The sequence below is a fragment of the Poecilia mexicana genome, unplaced genomic scaffold, assembly GCF_051168715.1.
Source record: "Poecilia mexicana isolate PSO_F unplaced genomic scaffold, ASM5116871v1 scaffold_15, whole genome shotgun sequence".
NCBI lineage: Eukaryota > Metazoa > Chordata > Actinopteri > Cyprinodontiformes > Poeciliidae > Poecilia > Poecilia mexicana.
In genome coordinates, this window is record NW_028263384.1 from 83,488 (window position 1) to 102,893 (window position 19,406).

Consider the following 19,406-nt stretch of genomic DNA (forward strand, 5'->3'; position numbering starts at 1 on the left):
AGTTCGAGTTTCGTCAGTGGACATCGAGGTTATTCCATTATTGTGAAGTAAACTATTTTACTAGTGTTATCAGATTTACAGCTTTAATACTGATGTGTGATCTGATATGTCCTCTTGAAGGCAAACCGACATGTGAAATGGATGAGCTCAATCCAGACTGGGTTCAGTGCTGAATATGGGTCACTGAGGTAAACGCCACAACATGCGCGTTAATTAAAGAGGCGATACAGCAAAACCATCAACGGATTACAGAGACTGTTTTCATTATTTACCCCAGAAGAGGTAAATGATGAAAACAGTTCCAGAGGCTGGAGAGGAGCTCAGCACCTAGAGCTCCATAAAGTGTCTAAACCATTTGTGATGAAATATGTGTACAGTGGGAAGTGGCTGTTTTGTCTCATTTAATAATTTCATGTGGGAAACATTCAAGAAACGTTTGATTCAAGCACTTCACTTAAACAGGTGAAGAAACGAATCACATTTAAAGTAAAAATTTGATATTTAAAATATTTCAGGTAATAACACTGTAATGAAAGATTATATTTTTAAATAAATATTTTATGTGATTAAAGTAAACAATTATATAATCATACAACAAGCAAACTGTCAGGACGCTGGGTTTTTGGATTTGTTTTGCTTTATTTATTTAATTAAAAATAACATCCACATAAAGTTCGTCCACCGCCACATCATGACACAAACCAGATGAAAAAGCCCATCTTTAAACATTTAATGTGTAATTAAACAATAAAGGTGACAAGTACATTTTATGAAACAGATCACACTTTAATATTTGTTGTATTTAACATATTTCAGGTAAGTGAACATGTAATGAAATAGATCCTGTTCTAGAATTTTATGTAATTGAACATTACAGGTTACAAATGTGATGATTGCCTGAGGTAATACATTTTATGAAAATTTTTTAAAAATATTTTTTAAATATAAATTTGGTTAAAAAAATAAAAAGGGGTCAAAATGGAATAAAAATATGCCTCATCTATATAGTGTAGTTGAATAATTTCACCGATTTTGAGTTAATAGGTCACATGACCTGGAAGCTATTGAAGAAAAACCCTAAATTTTGACCAAAAAAAGTTAAAAAAAAGAAAAAAGAAAATGACTTAAAATGGAAAACAAATGACTGTGGCTCACCTATACAGACTAGTAGAAAGATTTCAAAGTGATTCTGAGTAAATAGGTGATGGGTATTTTTCCTTTCGAACCTTCATTAAAAGAACCACAGACAACGTATATGAATTTTATGACCAAGCTTTTGCAAAAGGAGACGTCTCAGCAAACTGCTCCTCCAAGCCGTTCACTGAGCGTCTGAAGACCTTTGGTTACAGCTTGTCTTTTATTATCAAGTAAAAATAGGGAGGTTAGGTAAGGAAGACAGCAGAGAGAAAATATTACTGCACACAGACAGTTTCTAAGGTAGGGAGTATTCCGGTTGATAAGGAGGCACCTGTGGAAACATAATTTAAAGTCTGGGAAACACAGATAACTGTTTCACAGGAAGACGAACAGGCAGATGGGGCCTCCAGGTCAGTTCATACACACAGAAGGAAGAGAACACTTTAAACTGAAAATCACAATAATACTGAATGTTGATTAACTATTGATTAACATTAGACTGAATATGAACTAAAGTAATAACAAAATGATAATACCAAAAAATCTCTAACAATAGGTCAGATGACTTGGAAGCTATTGAAGAAAACATTATTTATTATATATACCCAGTGAGGTAAATATATACCCATTTGCCTCACTGCTTCCTTTTTTAAGATGATAGATTCCATTATAATCCCTTTTGTCGGGGCCAGTAAACATCCTCGAATATCAAAGTCTCAAAGTCTCACCTACAGAAACCTGCTGAGGGGGGTCTAGGCCTTCCTGTTTTTCAATATTATTACTGGGCGTTGTTATGCCAGATCCTGGCTTTTCTGGACTCATCTCTATTTGAGAGGTGAGGTGGTTGACTCGCTGTTACCCAAATGGCCGTTGAATGAAAACCTTGCGTCCTTAGAACTTACTACTTCCTCCTTAGCTGCAGTATTGTTTTCCAATCTTTCTTTGTCTTTTCAGTTGCTGAAGGGTAATTTTATACAAAAACATTCATTCATGATTTTGAAGCAGATTAAGAATGTCCTGAATCTCCCTGGTTTTTCAGTCTATGCTCCGATTTGTCAGAAGTCAGCATTTTAAGCCAGGCAATATGGATGTAGTTTTTAAGCACTGGTTAAATGAGAGCATAGCTGCTGTTAAGGATTTATACATTAATAATCACTTTGCTTCCTTCACGCAACTCCAATCAAAATTCGGTCTTCCTTCTAGCCATTTTTTCAGGTGCTTGCAAGCTCGGAATTTTGTCAAACAGCCCTTCCCCCACTATGGAACCATACCAGTGCAGCATAGTTTCTATGAGCTTATAAAAAAGCCCCCTATCTCTAAAAAGCTAATTTCTCAGTTCGTTAATCTTTTCAGTTGATCCCCATCTACTAGGCATATGAAAGAGGCCTGGGCTTCTGATACACTAGGTGAGATTTCGGATGAGCAATGGGATTTGAGTCTGTCGAGAATCAAAACCTGTTCTATTAATTCTAGACTGCAACTTATTCAATTCAAAGTTATCCATCGGCTGCACTTTTCTAAAGCTAAACTTAATAAGCTATTTCCCTGCGTCTCACCAAAATGCGACAAATGTAAATTAGACGATCGGACTTTGGGTCATCTGTTTTGCTCTTGCCCTAAGCTTCTCGACTTCTGGTGCAGGATATTTGAATTTTATAGCAACGCTTATGGCAGCTTCTATGTCCGGATAGGCATTTGATAATTTTGGGTTGCTCTAAATGACCTCAAGGTGGTTCCAGTTTCTCTTGATGGCCAACCTGTTTGGGTCATTCCTGGCAGGCCCGGCGGCATGGGCCGGACATTGGGGGGCATTGCCCGCCCACAGAGTCAGCCCTGGCCCCCTGAACTGGAAGCAATTTCTTTCCATTTTTACATCAGAGTGACCCACTTTCTGATAGTCCTATCTCAGTTTGATGCAGCAGGGGCTGCCGCATTTCCCGTATCAGAGCCCTCTGCTTCCTGCACTTTTTTCAGCAGCTACAACTGCGTAATCCATTGTTAACATATCGTAACGTGTTTTTCCGAGCCGACTTTAAACGCAGCATGAGCGGTAAGACTCCCGCTCCTTTTTACACCTGTGCACCTCCTGCTGCTGTGCAGAGCTGCTCAGGTGTGTTACAGTCATGGCAGCAAACCAGCAAAACGCAAAGAACTTTGCAGAGTTTTCCCCCCAAACTGCTGAGTGAGTTGATTAAAGCTGTTGGATGCAGGTAATGTTAGCTAAAAGATGACTAGCTAATGTTAATATATCACGTTGAGCCTGTTAACAAGAACAGGCTACTAACTCTGTTATCTATGTTCAAAAGTGGGTGGTACTGTTTACATTTACCTTAGTGACTTTTTTGGGAAAATGTACTCATAAGAATAGTTTTAATGCACTGCACTTTGTTCTCTTGACTAATATTTCTACTCTTTTGTTGATTAGATTGATTTTGCATAAAGAAATGGACTTCAGAGATTGTAAACATTAGATTTATGCAACATATGAGCTAAGAGCTAATGTTCAGTGATTTTTGAGAATAGGACAAAACAGATAAATAAAGATGGATAAAGCACCAAATTTGAATAAAATATACACAAAATATATTTTTTTCAAATATCTGACTAAACTAACCTGGGTCATGTGAGCACAACAATGTATGTTTTCCTTGTTGCTCTTATTTATTTTGTTCTTCCTATAATTGACATAGATATATAGATATTATTTATAACGTAAAAAGGTCTTGTTTATGTCATTTAATTAGCACTACATCACTCAGAAAATAAAAAATTATGGTCTCAGAGAATTAATTTTTTATGGTGCCACTAATGTTGGAATTAATAGTAAATAATAAAGACTTTGTGCTATTTTCTTTTAGTGTTATGTTAGTTGTTACCACCCACACCACTAGAGGCAGTAGTAGACCCAAAAAGATGCAACTAAGTGAATTGTAAGCTGCGCTGAAGTAAATAAATTTAAAATACATGCTGAGAGTGAAACTCCTTTCTAAAGATGAAGCTATATCACAGATTTCAAAAGAAAATAAAAAGCGGATAATAAAAGAAATAGCGCCCCCTTCACTTCTGGAGTGCAATGGTCCAATTTCCAAATAAGGTACGAGACTGACAGTGGTCCATCCCCACCCCTTTGTTTGCTGCAGCCAGGTGGACTTGGGTTCTGCCGCTGATGGACCCGTCCAGGTGACTGCATTCACCTCAACATGTGTTAACAAGGTTCTGTCTGGTTCTGGGTCCATTTGGCCATTTTGGAGCAGGGAGGGAACCAGTTAGACCAATGACGTGCAGTGAGGTTCATAGCTGGCGAGACACTGACTTAATCAGATTTACATAGACCCCTTGCATGTTATTTTTTACGTACAAAAATTTTGCATATGTAAAAGATTAGCGTATACTTCTACATGTCATCCATAGCCGCGGTGGAATAATTCCAATAACTCAATGAAACTTGGAAATGTAGGTATTAATTTACTGCTATGCTGCATAGCAAAGGGGAAAATCGCTACCTGAAATTCCTCCATGTTCCAGTTAAACCAGTTGGATGCCACACATGCGGCCGTCCTTCCATAAAGGTCCCCAGTTGGACCAGTAAAACCAGATTGGCAGATCTCACATCAGCAGTTTTAATTCATTTTCACAGCAGCAGCAAAGCGACTCACTACATATCGCCATGGAAACTGTGATGACACAGACGCACCATGACTACGTCACAGCTGTTAAATACTACATTTCTCCGTCTCTATGGGAACAGTAAAATATGAACATACAAAGTTAAATATTCTCTCATCTGATTGGTCCAAACTGTCTGGGGCTCCGCCCCCTTACAGTACAGCAGGAAATAGAAACGACACTTTCCAGAATAAAGTAATTTTCCACCAAAGTAACGACATGTGATTGGCTACGTCAGTGAAACAGGAAATGATGCAGCAGCTCAATAGTGATTGGCTCATTCAAATGTTTCTCCACCATCAGAAAGTCCAGATGTTCAGGGTGACCCGGTTCTGGTTCTGGTTGAGCTTCATGGCTGTTATGAGGCTGCAGTGACAAACTTCCACCAGGAGGGGGTAGAGGACAGAGTCGTTGCCATGGCAACCAAACTTCCCTAAGCTCCTCCAGAGCCCAGCAGCCAGAACCAGAACCTTCCTCTGATTGGCCCCAGTATGTTAGTCTGGCTCCGCCCACCTAAGCAGCAGTCCAATCACTGTCCAACCTGTCCTGATTCTTCTTCTGTGGTTCATCAGAGTCCAAGGGGAAGCACTGTGATGATGTCACTTCCCCTCCTCCACCGCTGTCATCTCTTCTTTCCCCTCCTCTGGCTCCCCCTGCTGGCCGCTCTCAGGAGCTTCCTCTGTGGCTCCTTGGGGATCCAGGTCCAGTTCAGTTTCTGGTACCTGGTCTTGGTTCTGGTTGTGGTTCTGGTCCTGGTCTTGGTCCTGGTCCTGGTTCTGGTCCTGGTCTTGGTCCTGATCCTGGTCCTGGTCTTGCTCCTGGTCTTGGTTCTTTTCCTGGTTCTGGTTTTGGTCCTGATTGTGATCTGTTTCGGTTTCTGTCTCTGGCTTGCCTGCCGGTCCCGGGATGCTTTCTGCCTCCAGCTCCAGAACCGGGTCCTGGTCTGACCCATTTGGAGCTGCTGGTTCTGGTTCCGCTGGGTTCAGGGATTCTGGTTGGGAGGTGATGGACTCCTTCCGCCCCAGTCCTGGAAACACAGAGACACAAGGATGAAGGCCCAGTTGGTTCTGGTTCTGCTGCAGGGTTTCCCCCAGTGAACCCGTCAGCCAGGCGCTCCACCATGTTTGGTATAAAGATGTTAAATTGACAGGAAATGTAAAAATATTACTGTGTAATTATATGTTACAGGAAAACATCTCCAGTGAAACGATGTTTAAACCCACAACTATATTTGTTGTTTAAAAACAACAAATCAAAAAATACATTAAAATGAATATCAATTATTTGCACTTCTGTTTAATCCAAATAAAGTCAGCAGCTCCTTAAGGCTCCCAGGGACTCGGGGGCCATAAATGCTGATATTTTAAGACAGACCACAGATATGTGAATGTAACATTTGTTGTTACCATAGCAACAATCTGATGCTATGAGTTTAATCTTTGAGTTTGAGCCGTTTGTTCACAAATACAAATAAACTGAATTATAACTGATTGTTTTCATGTTGGCCAGTTAAACTCCTCCTCCTCTCTCAGATTAAATCCAACACAGAAGCTGTTAGAGCTGCTGATGGGGCCCCTGAGTCAGATTCTGCTCCAGGCCTCATACAGCCTTGGACCGGCCCTGCAGGATAAATTAAATCCTCTGCACTGAACAACAAACAGGAGATTTAATTCAATGCTGCTAATGTGGCTTTAGTAGCTCTTTCATTTTGTGTCTGTTGAATTTTTACTAAGAATCACAGAAACTATTCTGGTCGGTCGAGTTTATGGGACGAGTTTCTCAGATATCTTCCGCATTAACTCTAAGTGGACAAAGCATTTGATACAGTTTGAGGCATCTTGTAGCCGGAAAAATAATACTACTAATAATAAAATAATGTAAAACCAGCGTGATGCGTGACTACGATGTGAGGTGAGGTGAAAGCTCCTCACCTCAACCTGCATGATGAAGTTAGCGCTGGTTCGTTAGCCGCTAACGCTGCGGCCAACCAGGAACACAAACATGAACTTTACAGGGCAGACAGCGCCACATGCTGGGCAGCGAGGTGAGATGGAAATGTCACATATAATTCTTTGTTCACAAATATAAATCATTCACAACGCACCTCTGAAAGCGACTACAAGTTATTCCTGTGGTTCACGTAGAGCTGCACAACCAGAGCTAACGCGGCGGGCTTAAACTCTTACCTTGATGTGAAGTTCTCCAAAGAATCATAATTCCTCACAGATATACAGGTCAGCCTGAGTCCAGTTTGAGTGAAAGGAGGCGGCGGTCTGCGCTGAGGCAAACTTCAAAGCTCATTCAGAGGCAACGCGCAGAGCCGCCAGCTGTGAGGTTGGTCCGCTCTCCAGCTTTAAATGGATAAACTATAAACTTATCTTTTAGGAATAAATTTGCTCTGCCAGTGAAATGATCAGAGCAACAGAGACGCTTTCAAAGCAGATTAAATTAGTTAAAGAAAAAACAACAAAAAAAAACAAACAACCTTTTTTTATTATTAATTTTTCTAAAATCAAAACCAAGCAATGCTCAGCCTGGCAGGGGGGCTAGTAAAGCATGGAGGGCTGCCAGGCTTATAATGCACTGGGGGAAACCCTGTCTCTACTGAGAAGTTCTGCAGACAGAAACCCGGATCACTAGTTCCTGAAGGATGTACTGACAGGCTGAAGGCCTGAAGAGACAGTAAATAAAGTTCGTACCAGCAGGCATCAGAACCAGCGCCTGCAAAATGTCCGACAACGACACGATGCCAATGATATGAGACTCATCGTCAACCACGACCAGCCTGTGGACCTGCAAACACAAAGACTCAAAATCAACTAGATTTGGGCTTTTGCAGCACCTTCTACAATAAAACCTTTGAAACTTTTTGACACCTTCTGTATCCAGGTACCTCAGCTTTCACGATCCGGTCCACGATGGTCTCCAGTGTTTCCAGCTTGTTGCACTTCATGACGCCTTCAAAGTACTGCGATCTGTGTCTTAGAGCCTGGGTGACCGTCACATCCAGATTATTGTAGGTCTTCTCAGCTGCCAGGTTCTGCACAAACACCGCAGTCCATCCATCAGAAATCTGACAACTTCTTCAGAACCAGCAGAGGACAAAAATACTCACAATCACGTCAAACTTGGAGTAGATGTCCACCACCTTCCCTGCAGGCAGACAGGATCCCAGCTCATCAGAATCTCTCAGAAATCTACGTTTAACGGGACGACAGCTGCTTACCGCTATGATCCACAACGGGCAGCGCAGAGACCCGGCGCTGTGTGAACACAGACAGGGCCATGATGAGCGGTGTGTCGGGGTGGATGTAGGCAATGTTGGAGTACGTTCCCACTCCAAGTTCCTCCAGTGTCTGCTTCATGAAGGCTGGCATGTGCATCTCACACACCTGAGGCAGTAGGGGGTACAGGTCAGGAGACAAGCCCTGAAGGAGTAAAGTCAATCTCCACAAGAGAGGAAGACATAGCTGGGGACAATGAGGCACAGTCCACTGACAGCAAGGTTTCCTCCAGAAAACCTGCTAAGGCAGTCATTCATCCAGCGGCCTGTTGTGTTTTTCAGTTAAAAAATGTTTAAAGTTGACAGGAAATTTGAAAATGTCACTTGATAATCATGTGTTACACTTTACCAACAACAATAAAGTCTTAACAAATGCAAACATTTTAAAAACACTTAAGTAAATAAGCAATGCTAAGCCTGGTGGGGGCACAAGTAAAGTCTAGTGGCCCGCCAGGCTTATGAAACACTGAGGGAAACCATGCGGCAGCAAGATGCACAGCACTGACAAAAAAGTGTCGTGTACCGTTAGCAAGGTGTGGTGTATCGACAAAAAGGTGCTGTGTAGCAGCAACGAGGTAGAGGTGCAGAACTTAGAGGAACTCTGGTAGAACCTTCTGAAACTGGAGGTTGACCAGAAGGATAACTGGAAGCACTGAAGACAGAACAACCAAGCAGCAGCGCCGCAGGGAGCTGGTAGCCAAAAGAACCGTCTCTCTGCCAACTGGACCCCAACAGTAGCCTGTTCAGAACCTTCCTACATACAGAGGCATAGGGTAGTGCCTAGTGTGGTCAGCAGCTGGATACCCTGCCCTGCCCTTCACATGCACTGCAGGTGTCGCCCAAGAGTCTGACAGTGTCGTGTGACCCTGAAAGCCTCTTCCATCATCTCTCTGAACGTCTTGGGTTGAAAAGTTCTCACCCCTAACTCGTTCCCCCTAACTCGCTCCCAGACTCACAAAGAGCTGCAGGAACTTCAGGATCCGCTTGTGAGTCAGGATGTAGAGAGCATTGCCGCTGATCGGATCGATGACAGGAAGCCGGTGGATCTTGTTCTTTATCAGGGAGTGGACTGCTTCGAACACACTGGGGGGTGGGGGGAGAGAGAATCAGCAGCTGCTGTTCTGCCTTCAGGAGGAACTCTGGTCTGACCAATGGTCCAGCAGAACCTCCATGTTCTCTGGATGACCTGGGGAATCTACCTGGCATCAGGTGAGATGTGCACCAGAGGTTTGAAGGTCTCCTGCAGGTACAGCTCTGTGAACATGGAGGGCAGACGTTACTGTCAGGGCTTTTCCAGATGCTTCGGGTCGGTCGGCTCTTACCTCTCCACGTCTCGATCTTATGCTCCTCCAGCTCATAGATCTGCACCTGGACACACACACACACCTGAGAGACACACCTGGAAAGAAACACACTGAGACGGCAGCAATGATGCAGGGCAGCTGACGCCTCACAGAGGTTCAGAGAGATGGAGGGGTCAGAGGTCAAGTGACTCAGAGCTCAGCAGAACCCGTCTGGTTTCAGGTTCCACAGAAACCTTCAGCAGTTTAATCCTGATACCTGCAGCTCCAACAACCAATCAGAGCACGATTTTTATGTGTCAAATAAGCTGTTGCTATGACAACAAAACACCTGTTCAAACACAGAGATAGGTCTGTGTGTGTGTGTGTGTGTGTTACCATGGGGGATTTATAGTATCTGGTCAGGATGTTGATGAAGTCTGTGATGGTCAACATCCCTGGAACAAAAACCGCCTGTTACCATCGTCATCATCTTCATCAGGTGAGACATGTGTCAGGCTTTTATTGTGAAGGTTCAACAGGAAGCCAGGTACTCTTACCCACAAAGCTTTGCTTCTTGCTCTCCCACAGAGGAGCCGCTCTCACCCCGTTAGCCACCAGCGCGAAGAAGGCCTTCTTCACCTGCAACGACAATGCCCGACCAGAACCGGGCCGACCCAGAAAGGAATTATGAGGCAGATTAAAACCAAGCTCAGCAATGAAGACAGCTGCTGTTGCAACAGAACCCATCAGAACCCAACGTGGTTCTGGTCTCTCACCTGCAGCGTTGTGTCAAACACCACCAGTTTGGAGCTGGTGGGGACGATGTCGTAGCACTTGTGGCACTTCATGAAGCGCATGTAGATGTCTCTCTCCGGCTCCTCGGACCCTGGACCACAGAACAGATTCACGGGTCAGAACCGATCCTGTTGCCCAGATTATCATTACTGGTGCTGTCCTTTCAACTCTCTAGTCAGCTGGTTCTGCTTCTGAGCCACCTGTTGCCATGACAACATCCCACCTGGCTGCAGAACCTGCCGACCCAACGGAGAGGCGAGGGATTAGAGGAACCTTACCGGCATCTCCGGGGTCCATCTGATCCGGCTGCTCCGACATGCTGCCAGGGACCTCCACCTGCAGGAAAACACAGACAGAGTGAGGCATCTTCCCCATAAACCATCTTTATGACTCCGCCTGCATCACTTCCTGCTAGTTTCTTCATCCCAAGGGAAACTTTAAATCAGTGCTTCTCAACCTTTTTTTGGGCCAGCGCCCCCCCTTGAATAAAAAAGTTCCGCCTGCGCCCCCTGCCGTCCTCTGAACGCCCTCCCCCACCTCCCCCCATTGCCCAGTATCATTAAAGAGGCGAGCTGGAAGTATCTCCAGTAGCAGTCAGTGTGGCAACGAATCTGAAGAAGCCTCTGACTGAAGACAGCTGATGTTTGATGATCTCATGGTTGCTATGACCTGCTAGTAGCTCAGTATCTCACTCCACAGCAACATGTGCAGGATGCCTCCATCAGCTAGCTCTGCTAATCCGCCTCCTTCGCTTTTGCTGCTGCCCTTTAAATCTGAACTCCCTCCTTCTCTCTGCATTCATGAAGCTTCCTTGTCAGTGCCGGCAGGATTTGGGGTCACAGTTCAGGGATTATTTGACCGTTGAACTGGAGGAACCCTGTCAGCTGCTCCACAGCAGAGTCGAAGGACGAGGTTTTCCTTTCAGTGGAAACAGTTAGTTCTGTAGCCTGGACCTACTGACCACCAGAGTTCCCCATTAGTTACCAGGACAACCACTAACTTACCAGTTAACCACCAGTCTGACCAGATAACCACCACTAACTGACCAGTTGCCCAGCGGTACCTGTGTGGTAGTACGCAGCATCATAGACAGCATCCTGGTGTTGTGCATCATCTGGTCACCAGGTAATCCCGTCTCGGTGTTTACCGGTGGTTCGGTGATGAAACCGCAGCCGATGCTTTCAGAACCGGGTCCGCTCTGACGTCACCCGGTCTGACTCTCCAGGGTGTTCAGCAAAATAGATAATGACGGTTTTTCAGCTAAAATGGTAGACTTTTCAAGGGGAATCTGGAAACCGATGAGCCCACAGCTAGCACCTATCGGTCAGGCTCCGTTCATAAACTGCTCCGAGCGGCTTCTTTCCGCGAGAGTCCTCAGGGCTTTTATTCGGAGATGGAGCAGGTTTTCAGGGTTCCATCTTGGGTCTAAGTCCGGATGGAAGAGCCCGTTCAGCCCGGTAAGCGGTCTGACACCTCCGCCTGCTCTCGGCAAAGTTCGGCTAGTTTCGAAAAAGGCTTGCCTCTCTCGGTAAAAGTATCTTCGTTCCGTCAAAATAAAAAGCTGATCTAACTTCCGGTGAAGGCGATAAAAATAAAAGCATAACGTTTCTAATGAATAGTCCGGGTGGGCCCAGCTGACAGAACCTGAACAGAACAGAACTTCATCTTCTCTGGTCATAGAAACTACAGAACCCAGCTGTGCTAAATGTTTAGAGATGGTTTTGTAACTTTCCTTTAACCCTCCTGTCATGTTCGTTTCGGAGGTACAGCAATAATGTTTGTGAGTCAATTTGACCTGGGAGGGTTTAATCATGTAATGGTGTCAGAAACCAAAAAAATCCTCCTTGTATCTGATTATTAACTCCAATACTAATTTCAATTAATATTTGTACAATTATGTTTTTTTTATTTTTATTTCTCACAAATAAAGAAGTAATGATGATAACTTACTCTTTTACTCATTTGGACATAAAAAAATTTAATTTACATTTTTTATGACCACTGAAAAAAACCTAGACAAAAAGCAATAATTTCCTTGAAATTGATCTCTTGTAAATCGTTTTATGTTACTTTTTTTCAATGGGTGATCTTTATAATTGAAATTGAGACACATATACTGTTCAGGATCAAACTGACCCGATGATTAAAGTCAAGATAAATGAGTCATGCAGACAGTATTTATATTTTCCCCTCTTCTGCTGAGTGTCACTCAGTGTGGGTGAAGTTTGTCCACGGGAACAGAAAAGGTTTATTAATATTAATAAAATTTTGCTTAAAAGTGGTAAATTGGATACTGTAATTATTAAAAACACTTAATTATTTTGGCGAAATATTAATTTCTTGAATTTTGGGACAGCAGAGTTGTATATGTGAGGCTGTTCACATTGTTTGGTAGTCAATTAGTTTGTTTTTCTTCCATCTCTCTGCTTTCCTGCCATTCTTTTGAGTTTTCATTTTTAGGGCATAGTTGTTTATTAAAAAAAATTTAAACTAATGGAGCTAAATGGTCCAGGTTAGATTTCAGTTTGTTGAAAAATTGGCTGACCATTGCATCACAGGAAGCAGCTAAGATAACAGGGGGATTATGGGTAATAAAATAACCCTAACCTCAGGTGGCGCCTCTAACAGCCTCACACTGAATCAAATCAGAGACATTAAGAAACACACAGCGATGGTCAGACATAACCAGGTCACCCAGAGGTCAGACCAGAGGTCATGACCAGGTCAACGGTGTGCCCCCTGTTGTGAGTGGGCTGGCTGACATGCTGAATAAAATCTATACAGTTTAACATTTACAGGGACTGTTTAGAGCCAGATGGATTATCACTCCACTCCCTGCCAGAAGCAAGGACTTCCTGTACAGACAGGAAGCTGTTCCACCGCAGCGAACACCTCAGCTACTCACCTGGCTCCAGGTGTGGGCAAAGGCAGGTGGAGGCAGAGCCTGAGGGGGCGGGGCCTGAGAGGGCGGCCGGCTGCAGGTGGAGGTCGCCAGGTGAGTGGCGTCAGGAGGGGAGGAGTAAGAGCGCCGCCTGCTGGCCTCCGGACGCCGCGGCTCCGTCAGGTACGTCTCCAGGTGGAAACCACCCACCTGCCTGTGGGAGGACAGGGCTGGAGGAGAGGGGGGGAACTGGCTGTGGGCTGGGGGGGAGGGGGACAACAACAAACCAACATGAGGAACTGGCACCTCCTGCAGGATGCTCTGAAGATCTGCTGCAGCCAGAAAATGTTGACGAGTTTCACTGAACACAGATTCCTTCAAGAGACAGAAATGTGCCCAGTTTTTCCTTCCACTAAACTTCCCACTAATATGGACACAACCTTTCTTCTTCTTAGTCGTCAACACCAAAACCAGACAGAACATTCTGGGCTAAAATCCTTTCCCCAGGTCCACTTAGAGGCTTTGAGAAATGAGCCGAGCCGCCAGAACAATCAGAACCAAACCTGGACCTCAGGGCAGAATGGACCTCTGCTGATTCAGCCGAGTCTACCAAACATTATTAAATCTGTTCTGGTCCAGCTGGTCCGGGTTCTGGTCCGGGTCGTGCAGCCAGCCGCTCTACCTTTAGTGCAGTGATGCTCTTCTCTCTCTAACGACCCATTAAGCAACTGTTGGCATGGTTACTGAGACACAGAAAGCAAAGGTCAGAAGGTCCCATAATGCCTCCATCGCACTGCTGGAGATTAGCAACACACACACACACACACGCGCGCGCGCGCGCACACACACACACACACACACACACACACACACACACATACACACACACACACGCACACACACACAGGAACCTGAAAACACTCAGCTGCTTCTTCCTGCTGCTCATACCAGAACTTCATTACCCATAATCCTTAGCTGCTGTTACAGAGGAAAGTTCTGACTGGGTTAAATTGGACATTCGTCCTGAGAGCCCTGGAAACACTGTTTCCACAGGCCATGTGGCCCGGTTTGGCCCGATTCGGCAATGAATAACTGCTCCATTCTCCTCATGTCATCAGCTGGAAACAGAACCGGAATCAGAACCAGGTTAATCAGATGAGCAAACTAGCCAACTAGCTAACCAGTTAACTAGCTAACTAGCAGTTGTCCCTCTGCCTTGAGGAGCTCCCTGACCTTTAAACCTATCTGAATCCATCAGAACCCAACCCGGTTCTGACCCTCTGGAGAGAGGCTGGTTGTTGTCTTCCTCCCAGTACTATGGCTCTCCAGAGGGAACCAACAGGCCAGACCAGAACCAGAACAGCTGTTGCGACAAGAGGAGATTCACTATCAAATAAAAAGAAGAAGAAGAAGCCACTTCCTGCCTGATAAGAACCAGAACCAGCAGGACAAATACTGCTGGTTCTGGAACCAGGAGCTTTTGGTTCTGGTCCTGGATGGGCTGTGATGTCACCTCTGGCCAGCAGGGGGCAGCAGTCTCACCTTGGGCCTTGTCTCTGTGGTTCCGTCCAATCAGCTTGTGGGTCGCCACGGGTTGCTGGTTCCACTCCCTGGAGGACCTGAAGATCCCACTGAAGCTCAGCCTGAAACACAAACGGGTCCGATTGGACCAGAACCAAACCAGAACCTGCTGAATATTCTGAACACCAGGAGAACCTGAGATCCTCAGGTCGGTTCTGACTCAACTATCTGGACCAAGTGGGTTCTGGTTCTAGTGAGGTACCTGCGTGGAGCCTTGGGTGGGGAGTCTTGTAGTCCAGTCGGGTCGGGGAAGACGGTTCTGGGAGGAGTCGGACTAATCTTGAAGCTGGAGGTTCTGTTCGGGGCGGAGCGTGGACCGGAGGTCCAGTTCAAGGGAACCCGCTGAAAGAACCATAGACATAATATAAGAATAGACCCTCATGGACCGTTCTCGCCTATTGTAGCTGATTAGGGCGGCCATCTTGGAGCGGTCCACCGCTCCACTCAGCGTTATGTGTTTAGCAGCACAATGACGTATCAGCGGATTTAATCGATCATAACACACTTTTTGTTACTGGAAACCATATTCAAACATCTATCAAAGCTACATTTATAAATAATTGTATTTTTTAAGTATGTTTTTAATACATAGTTCATCATATTTAAATATGCTTAGTGGCTATAACAATAGAATAGGAATGGAATATTCTGATATCGATGTATGAAGAGCATATTACAAAGCACACAGCCGTTCATAATTTATTTAATACATTATTTAATAAATTATTTAGTAATATCAATACATATTTATATAAATATACAAACACAAATAATGATTAATACTGACACAGATAAAAACAGATTAATACTGAATAATATATATTAGATACATGTTTATATGTACAGTCATATGAAAAAGTTTGGGCACCCCTATTAAGCTTAATCATTTTTATTTCTAAATATTTGGGTGTTTGCAACAGCTATTTCAGTTTGATATATCTAATAATTTATGAACACAGTAATATTTCAGTATTGAAATGAGGTTTATTGGACTGAAAAAAAAAGTGCAGTATGCATTAACACAAAATTTGACAGGTGCAAAAATATGGGCACCTCAACAGAAAAGTGGCATTAATATTTAGTAGATCCTCCTTTTGCAAACAGCGTCTAGCCGCTTCCTGTAGCTTTTAATGAGTTCCTGGATCCTGATGAAGGTATTTTTGACCATTCCTCTTTACAATTCCAGTTCAGTTAAGTGTGATGGCCGCCGAGCATGGACAGCCCCTTCAAATCATCCCACAGACGCTCAATGACCTTCAGGTCTGGACTGGGATGGCCATCCAGAACATTGTAATTGTTCCTCTGCATGAATGCCTGAGTAGATTTGGATCATCGTCCTGCTGAAATATCCATCCCCAGCATAACTTTAACTGTGTAACTGATTCTTGAACATTAATTTCAAGAATCTGTTGATATTGAGTGGAATCCATGCGACCCTCAACTTTAACAAGATTCCCAGAGCCAGTACTGGCCACGCAGCCCAAAGCATCATGGAACCTCCACCAAATGTTACAGTGGGTAGCAAGTGTTTTTCTTGGAATGCTGTGTTTTGCCGCCATGCATAAGGCCTTTTTTATGACCAAACAACCCAATCTTTGTTTCATCAGTCCACAGGGCCTTATTCCAAATGAAGCTGGCTTTTGCAGACCTCAAGCGGCTGTTTGTGGCGTTCTTGCAGAAAAGGCTTCTGTCACATCGCTCTCACATACAGCTTCTCCTTGTGCAAAGTGAAACCATCTGCAGCAAGACGATGCTGCAGGTCTTTGGAGCTGGTCTGTGGGTTGTCTTGGACTCTTCTCACCACTCTTCTTCTCTGCCTCTGACATTGTTCTTGGTCTGCCACTTCTGGGCTTAACCAGACCTGTCCCAGTGGTCTTCCATTTCCTTACTGAGCTCCTCACAGTGGAAACTGACAGATGAAATCTCAGACAACTTTTTCTATCCTTCCCCTAAACGACTATGCTGAACAATCTTTGTTTGAGGTGCCCATGATGCCTCTCATCGGAGGAGATTCAAATAGCAGAACATCTTCCATTTGGCCACATTAAATACCTTTTGTCATGATTGGCTACACCTGGCTATGAAGTTCAAAGCTTAATGTTACTAAACCAATGTTGTGTTTCAGTAAGTCAGTGAAAAGTAGTTAGGAGTATTCAAATAAAAAAAATAAGGGTACCCAAATTTTTGCACCTGTCAAAGTTTGTTTTGATGCATATTGGACATTTTCTGTTAGTACAATAAACCTCATTTCAATACTGAAATATTACTGTGTCCATCAGTTATTAGATATATCAAACTGAAATAGCTGTTGCAAACACCCAAATATTTAGAAATAAAAATGATTAAGATTAATAGGGGTGCCCAAACTTTTTCATATGGCTGTACATATAAACATGTACAGCCTAATTTATATTATCTGTAGGCCGATTTCCAGCTTCAGAGATTCAGCAGCTGAGATTGAGTCCAAAATCCGATGTGAGATCCATCCGTGCTGCAGTGAATCCGTCTCTCTTTATAGATTTCTCCCTCTTCTTCCTCACATCGTGTCTTTAGGAAACTTTCAAAACAAAAACGGAAGATTTAGGATGTATCTTACTTTGACAGAGTGAAAGAATATAAATAATAGTCTTTACCACCTGTGTAAACTTTGCTGGTGAATGTTATAACACATAATATAAGTTTTATAATATGTGTTACATTGTTTCATTTCTAATATAGGCCCTTGTGTCAGATAATCTAAGTCAATGTTAGAGAATAATTAATTTCTTTATATTAACAGAATCTCAGTTAGCCTTCATAGCGGGGCTGAACCCGTATCACACCAAGCACTGTAGCTAATATTAGCTGGTATCTCGCCGGTGGACATAAATACAGTAAAGTAATATTCTAATCACAATATATACACAATAATATGTCCATCTTACTGGTGAAACGTTGTCTGTGGAGCCCTCACATCAATAATCCATCGACCAGAACAACAATATCCCTCAGTGCTGAGGCATCTTCTGCTGTTTTGGTTGAGCAAAGTAGGAGGGTATACCGCTCCAAGATGGCCGCCGTGTTTCCTGCACCGGAGCGGCCAATGCGGGGTCTACTCTTATATTATGTCTATAATATAAGATACTCTTATATCTATGGAAAGACTGAGCGGCTCAGAGGCTCCCCCTGCTGGAGGGAAGGACACGACAGTCTGCAGGCGGAAAACAAGCTGACGCACCAGGGGCCTGAACGCACCACGTAACTGAAAGCATCATGATCCCTGAACGCATCATGTAGCTGAACGCACCAGGGCCCTGAACTGCATCATGGTCCCTGAATGCATCGTGTTCCTCAGTGTATTAGGTCCCTGAACGTGTCATGGTCCCTGAACGCCTCATGTCCCTGAAGGGATATTAATCCTTGATGGCATCATGTAGTTGAGCGCATCAAGTCCTGAATGCATCAGGTCCCACACTGTATCAGGGCCCTGAACGCATTAGGTCCTCCATTCGGTCGGGTTCGGTCCGAACCGGTCTGTAGAACCGAGCCTGAGCAGGTGGCCCAGAGGAACCTGCTCCCTGCTGCCCACTGCTGGAACTGCAGCTAAACTAAGTTTACGCTTCAAGTCACATGATTCTGGTTCTGGTCTTGGTCTGGGTCTCCTCTCGGCTTCCTGTGAAGCGCCGTTGTCATGGTTACCTTCTTGCGCCGGTCCCTGTCCGGTCCAGTTGGGTCCAGGGACGACATGCTGAAGGTCCTGCAAAGACAGACAGGCACTGGTCACATGACCTACCGGTTACCATGGCGACGTTCTGACGGTCCAGCAGCGTTTCTGCAGGAGGTCCTGATTAACATCTGCTGACTCAGGTTCCCATGGATCAGAACCGCCGGGTCAGCAAGCTGAGTCAGAACCGCCCGCAGCGCCGCCATACTGGCCCTCTAGTCGCCATGGCAACCTGGCTGCTCAGCCGTCTGGTTCTGATCGGAGACGGTTCTGCTGCTGACTGGAAACGGACCGGCTGACCTACGGATTAGAACCACAGTTTCCCCCTGCCGGTTCTGGTACCACCTGCACTGGACCCAGCCATAGCAGTTCCTGTTCTGACCCAGAACTGCTCCGGTGTCAAACCAACCTGCTAGAACGGAGTGGTTCCGGTTGGGTCCAGTTTGTTTCTGGTTGGTTCCGGTTGGGTCCAGTTTGTTTCTGGTTGGTTCCGGTTGGGTCCAGTTTGGGTTCAGTTAGTTCTGGTTGGTTTCTGGTGGGTCCAGTTGGGTCCAGGTGTGTCCTGTCTCAGAGCTCGTCTCAGACCCAACTGGGTCAGAACCGAGCCTGAAGCAGACAGCTTACCTATCAGGTGTGTGTTCCTCTACCTCACCTGGAGCTCCGCCCTCTCACATGTAAACTGCCAGCCAATCAGGCTGCAGAGGTTCTGGTTCTGGATGGGTTCTGCCCACTACCCTGATGCTCACCTGAGAGCCTGCTGACTCCAGGTTCTGCTGCTGGCTCCGCGCACCTCCTCCCTTGGTAACCGTGTTTCCATGGCAACCTGTCTGAGAACTGGACCGGTTCTCCCAGTGTGTCCAGTCGTAGAAGAAACCAGTTATGACCCGGTTCTGATCTACACAGTTTCACAGCTGAAAGGAGGTTCTGGTGTCATTCTAGAACCAGGATCAGCATCAGAACCAACAGGTCCGCTGGAACCCATAGGTTCAGATCGGGGCGATTCTGGAGCTCAAGAATGTAGCAGTTCTCAGGAGTCAGAAACGGAACAGAACCAGAACCAGTCCAAACACAGCAACT

General features: G+C 44.7%; 1 protein-coding gene across 1 annotated transcript; it reads right to left on the minus strand.

Annotated features, from left to right (window-relative positions):
* Positions 1-1,256: 1,256 nt before the first annotated feature.
* Positions 1,257-18,965, minus strand: LOC106911661 (5'-AMP-activated protein kinase subunit gamma-2-like). Its single transcript, XM_088012899.1, has 17 exons — positions 18,739-18,965; positions 18,305-18,362; positions 14,829-14,968; positions 14,588-14,688; positions 13,070-13,305; positions 10,443-10,500; positions 10,146-10,255; positions 9,927-10,008; positions 9,766-9,824; positions 9,409-9,454; positions 9,286-9,340; positions 9,043-9,169; positions 8,030-8,195; positions 7,919-7,956; positions 7,697-7,843; positions 7,503-7,596; positions 1,257-5,830 (listed from the first exon to the last, which is right to left on the minus strand). The coding sequence occupies exons 2-17, from the start codon at positions 18,350-18,352 to the stop codon at positions 5,403-5,405; spliced, it is 1,935 nt and encodes a 644-aa protein (XP_087869025.1). The 5' UTR covers positions 18,353-18,362; positions 18,739-18,965; the 3' UTR covers positions 1,257-5,402.
* Between the last annotated feature and the right edge of the window lie 441 nt (positions 18,966-19,406).

Bases quoted from the DNA above. Each gene is read 5' to 3' on its own strand.
- LOC106911661 (XM_088012899.1), bottom strand. From the start codon at position 18,352: ATGTCGTCCCTGGACCCAACTGGACCGGACAGGGACCGGCGCAAGAAG. The intron at 7,957-8,029 runs GTAAGCAGCTGT...GTCTGCCTGCAG, and splicing joins GCCCGTTGTGGATCATAGCG to GGAAGGTGGTGGACATCTAC. The intron at 7,597-7,696 runs GTACCTGGATAC...TTGTGTTTGCAG, and splicing joins ACCGGATCGTGAAAGCTGAG to GTCCACAGGCTGGTCGTGGT.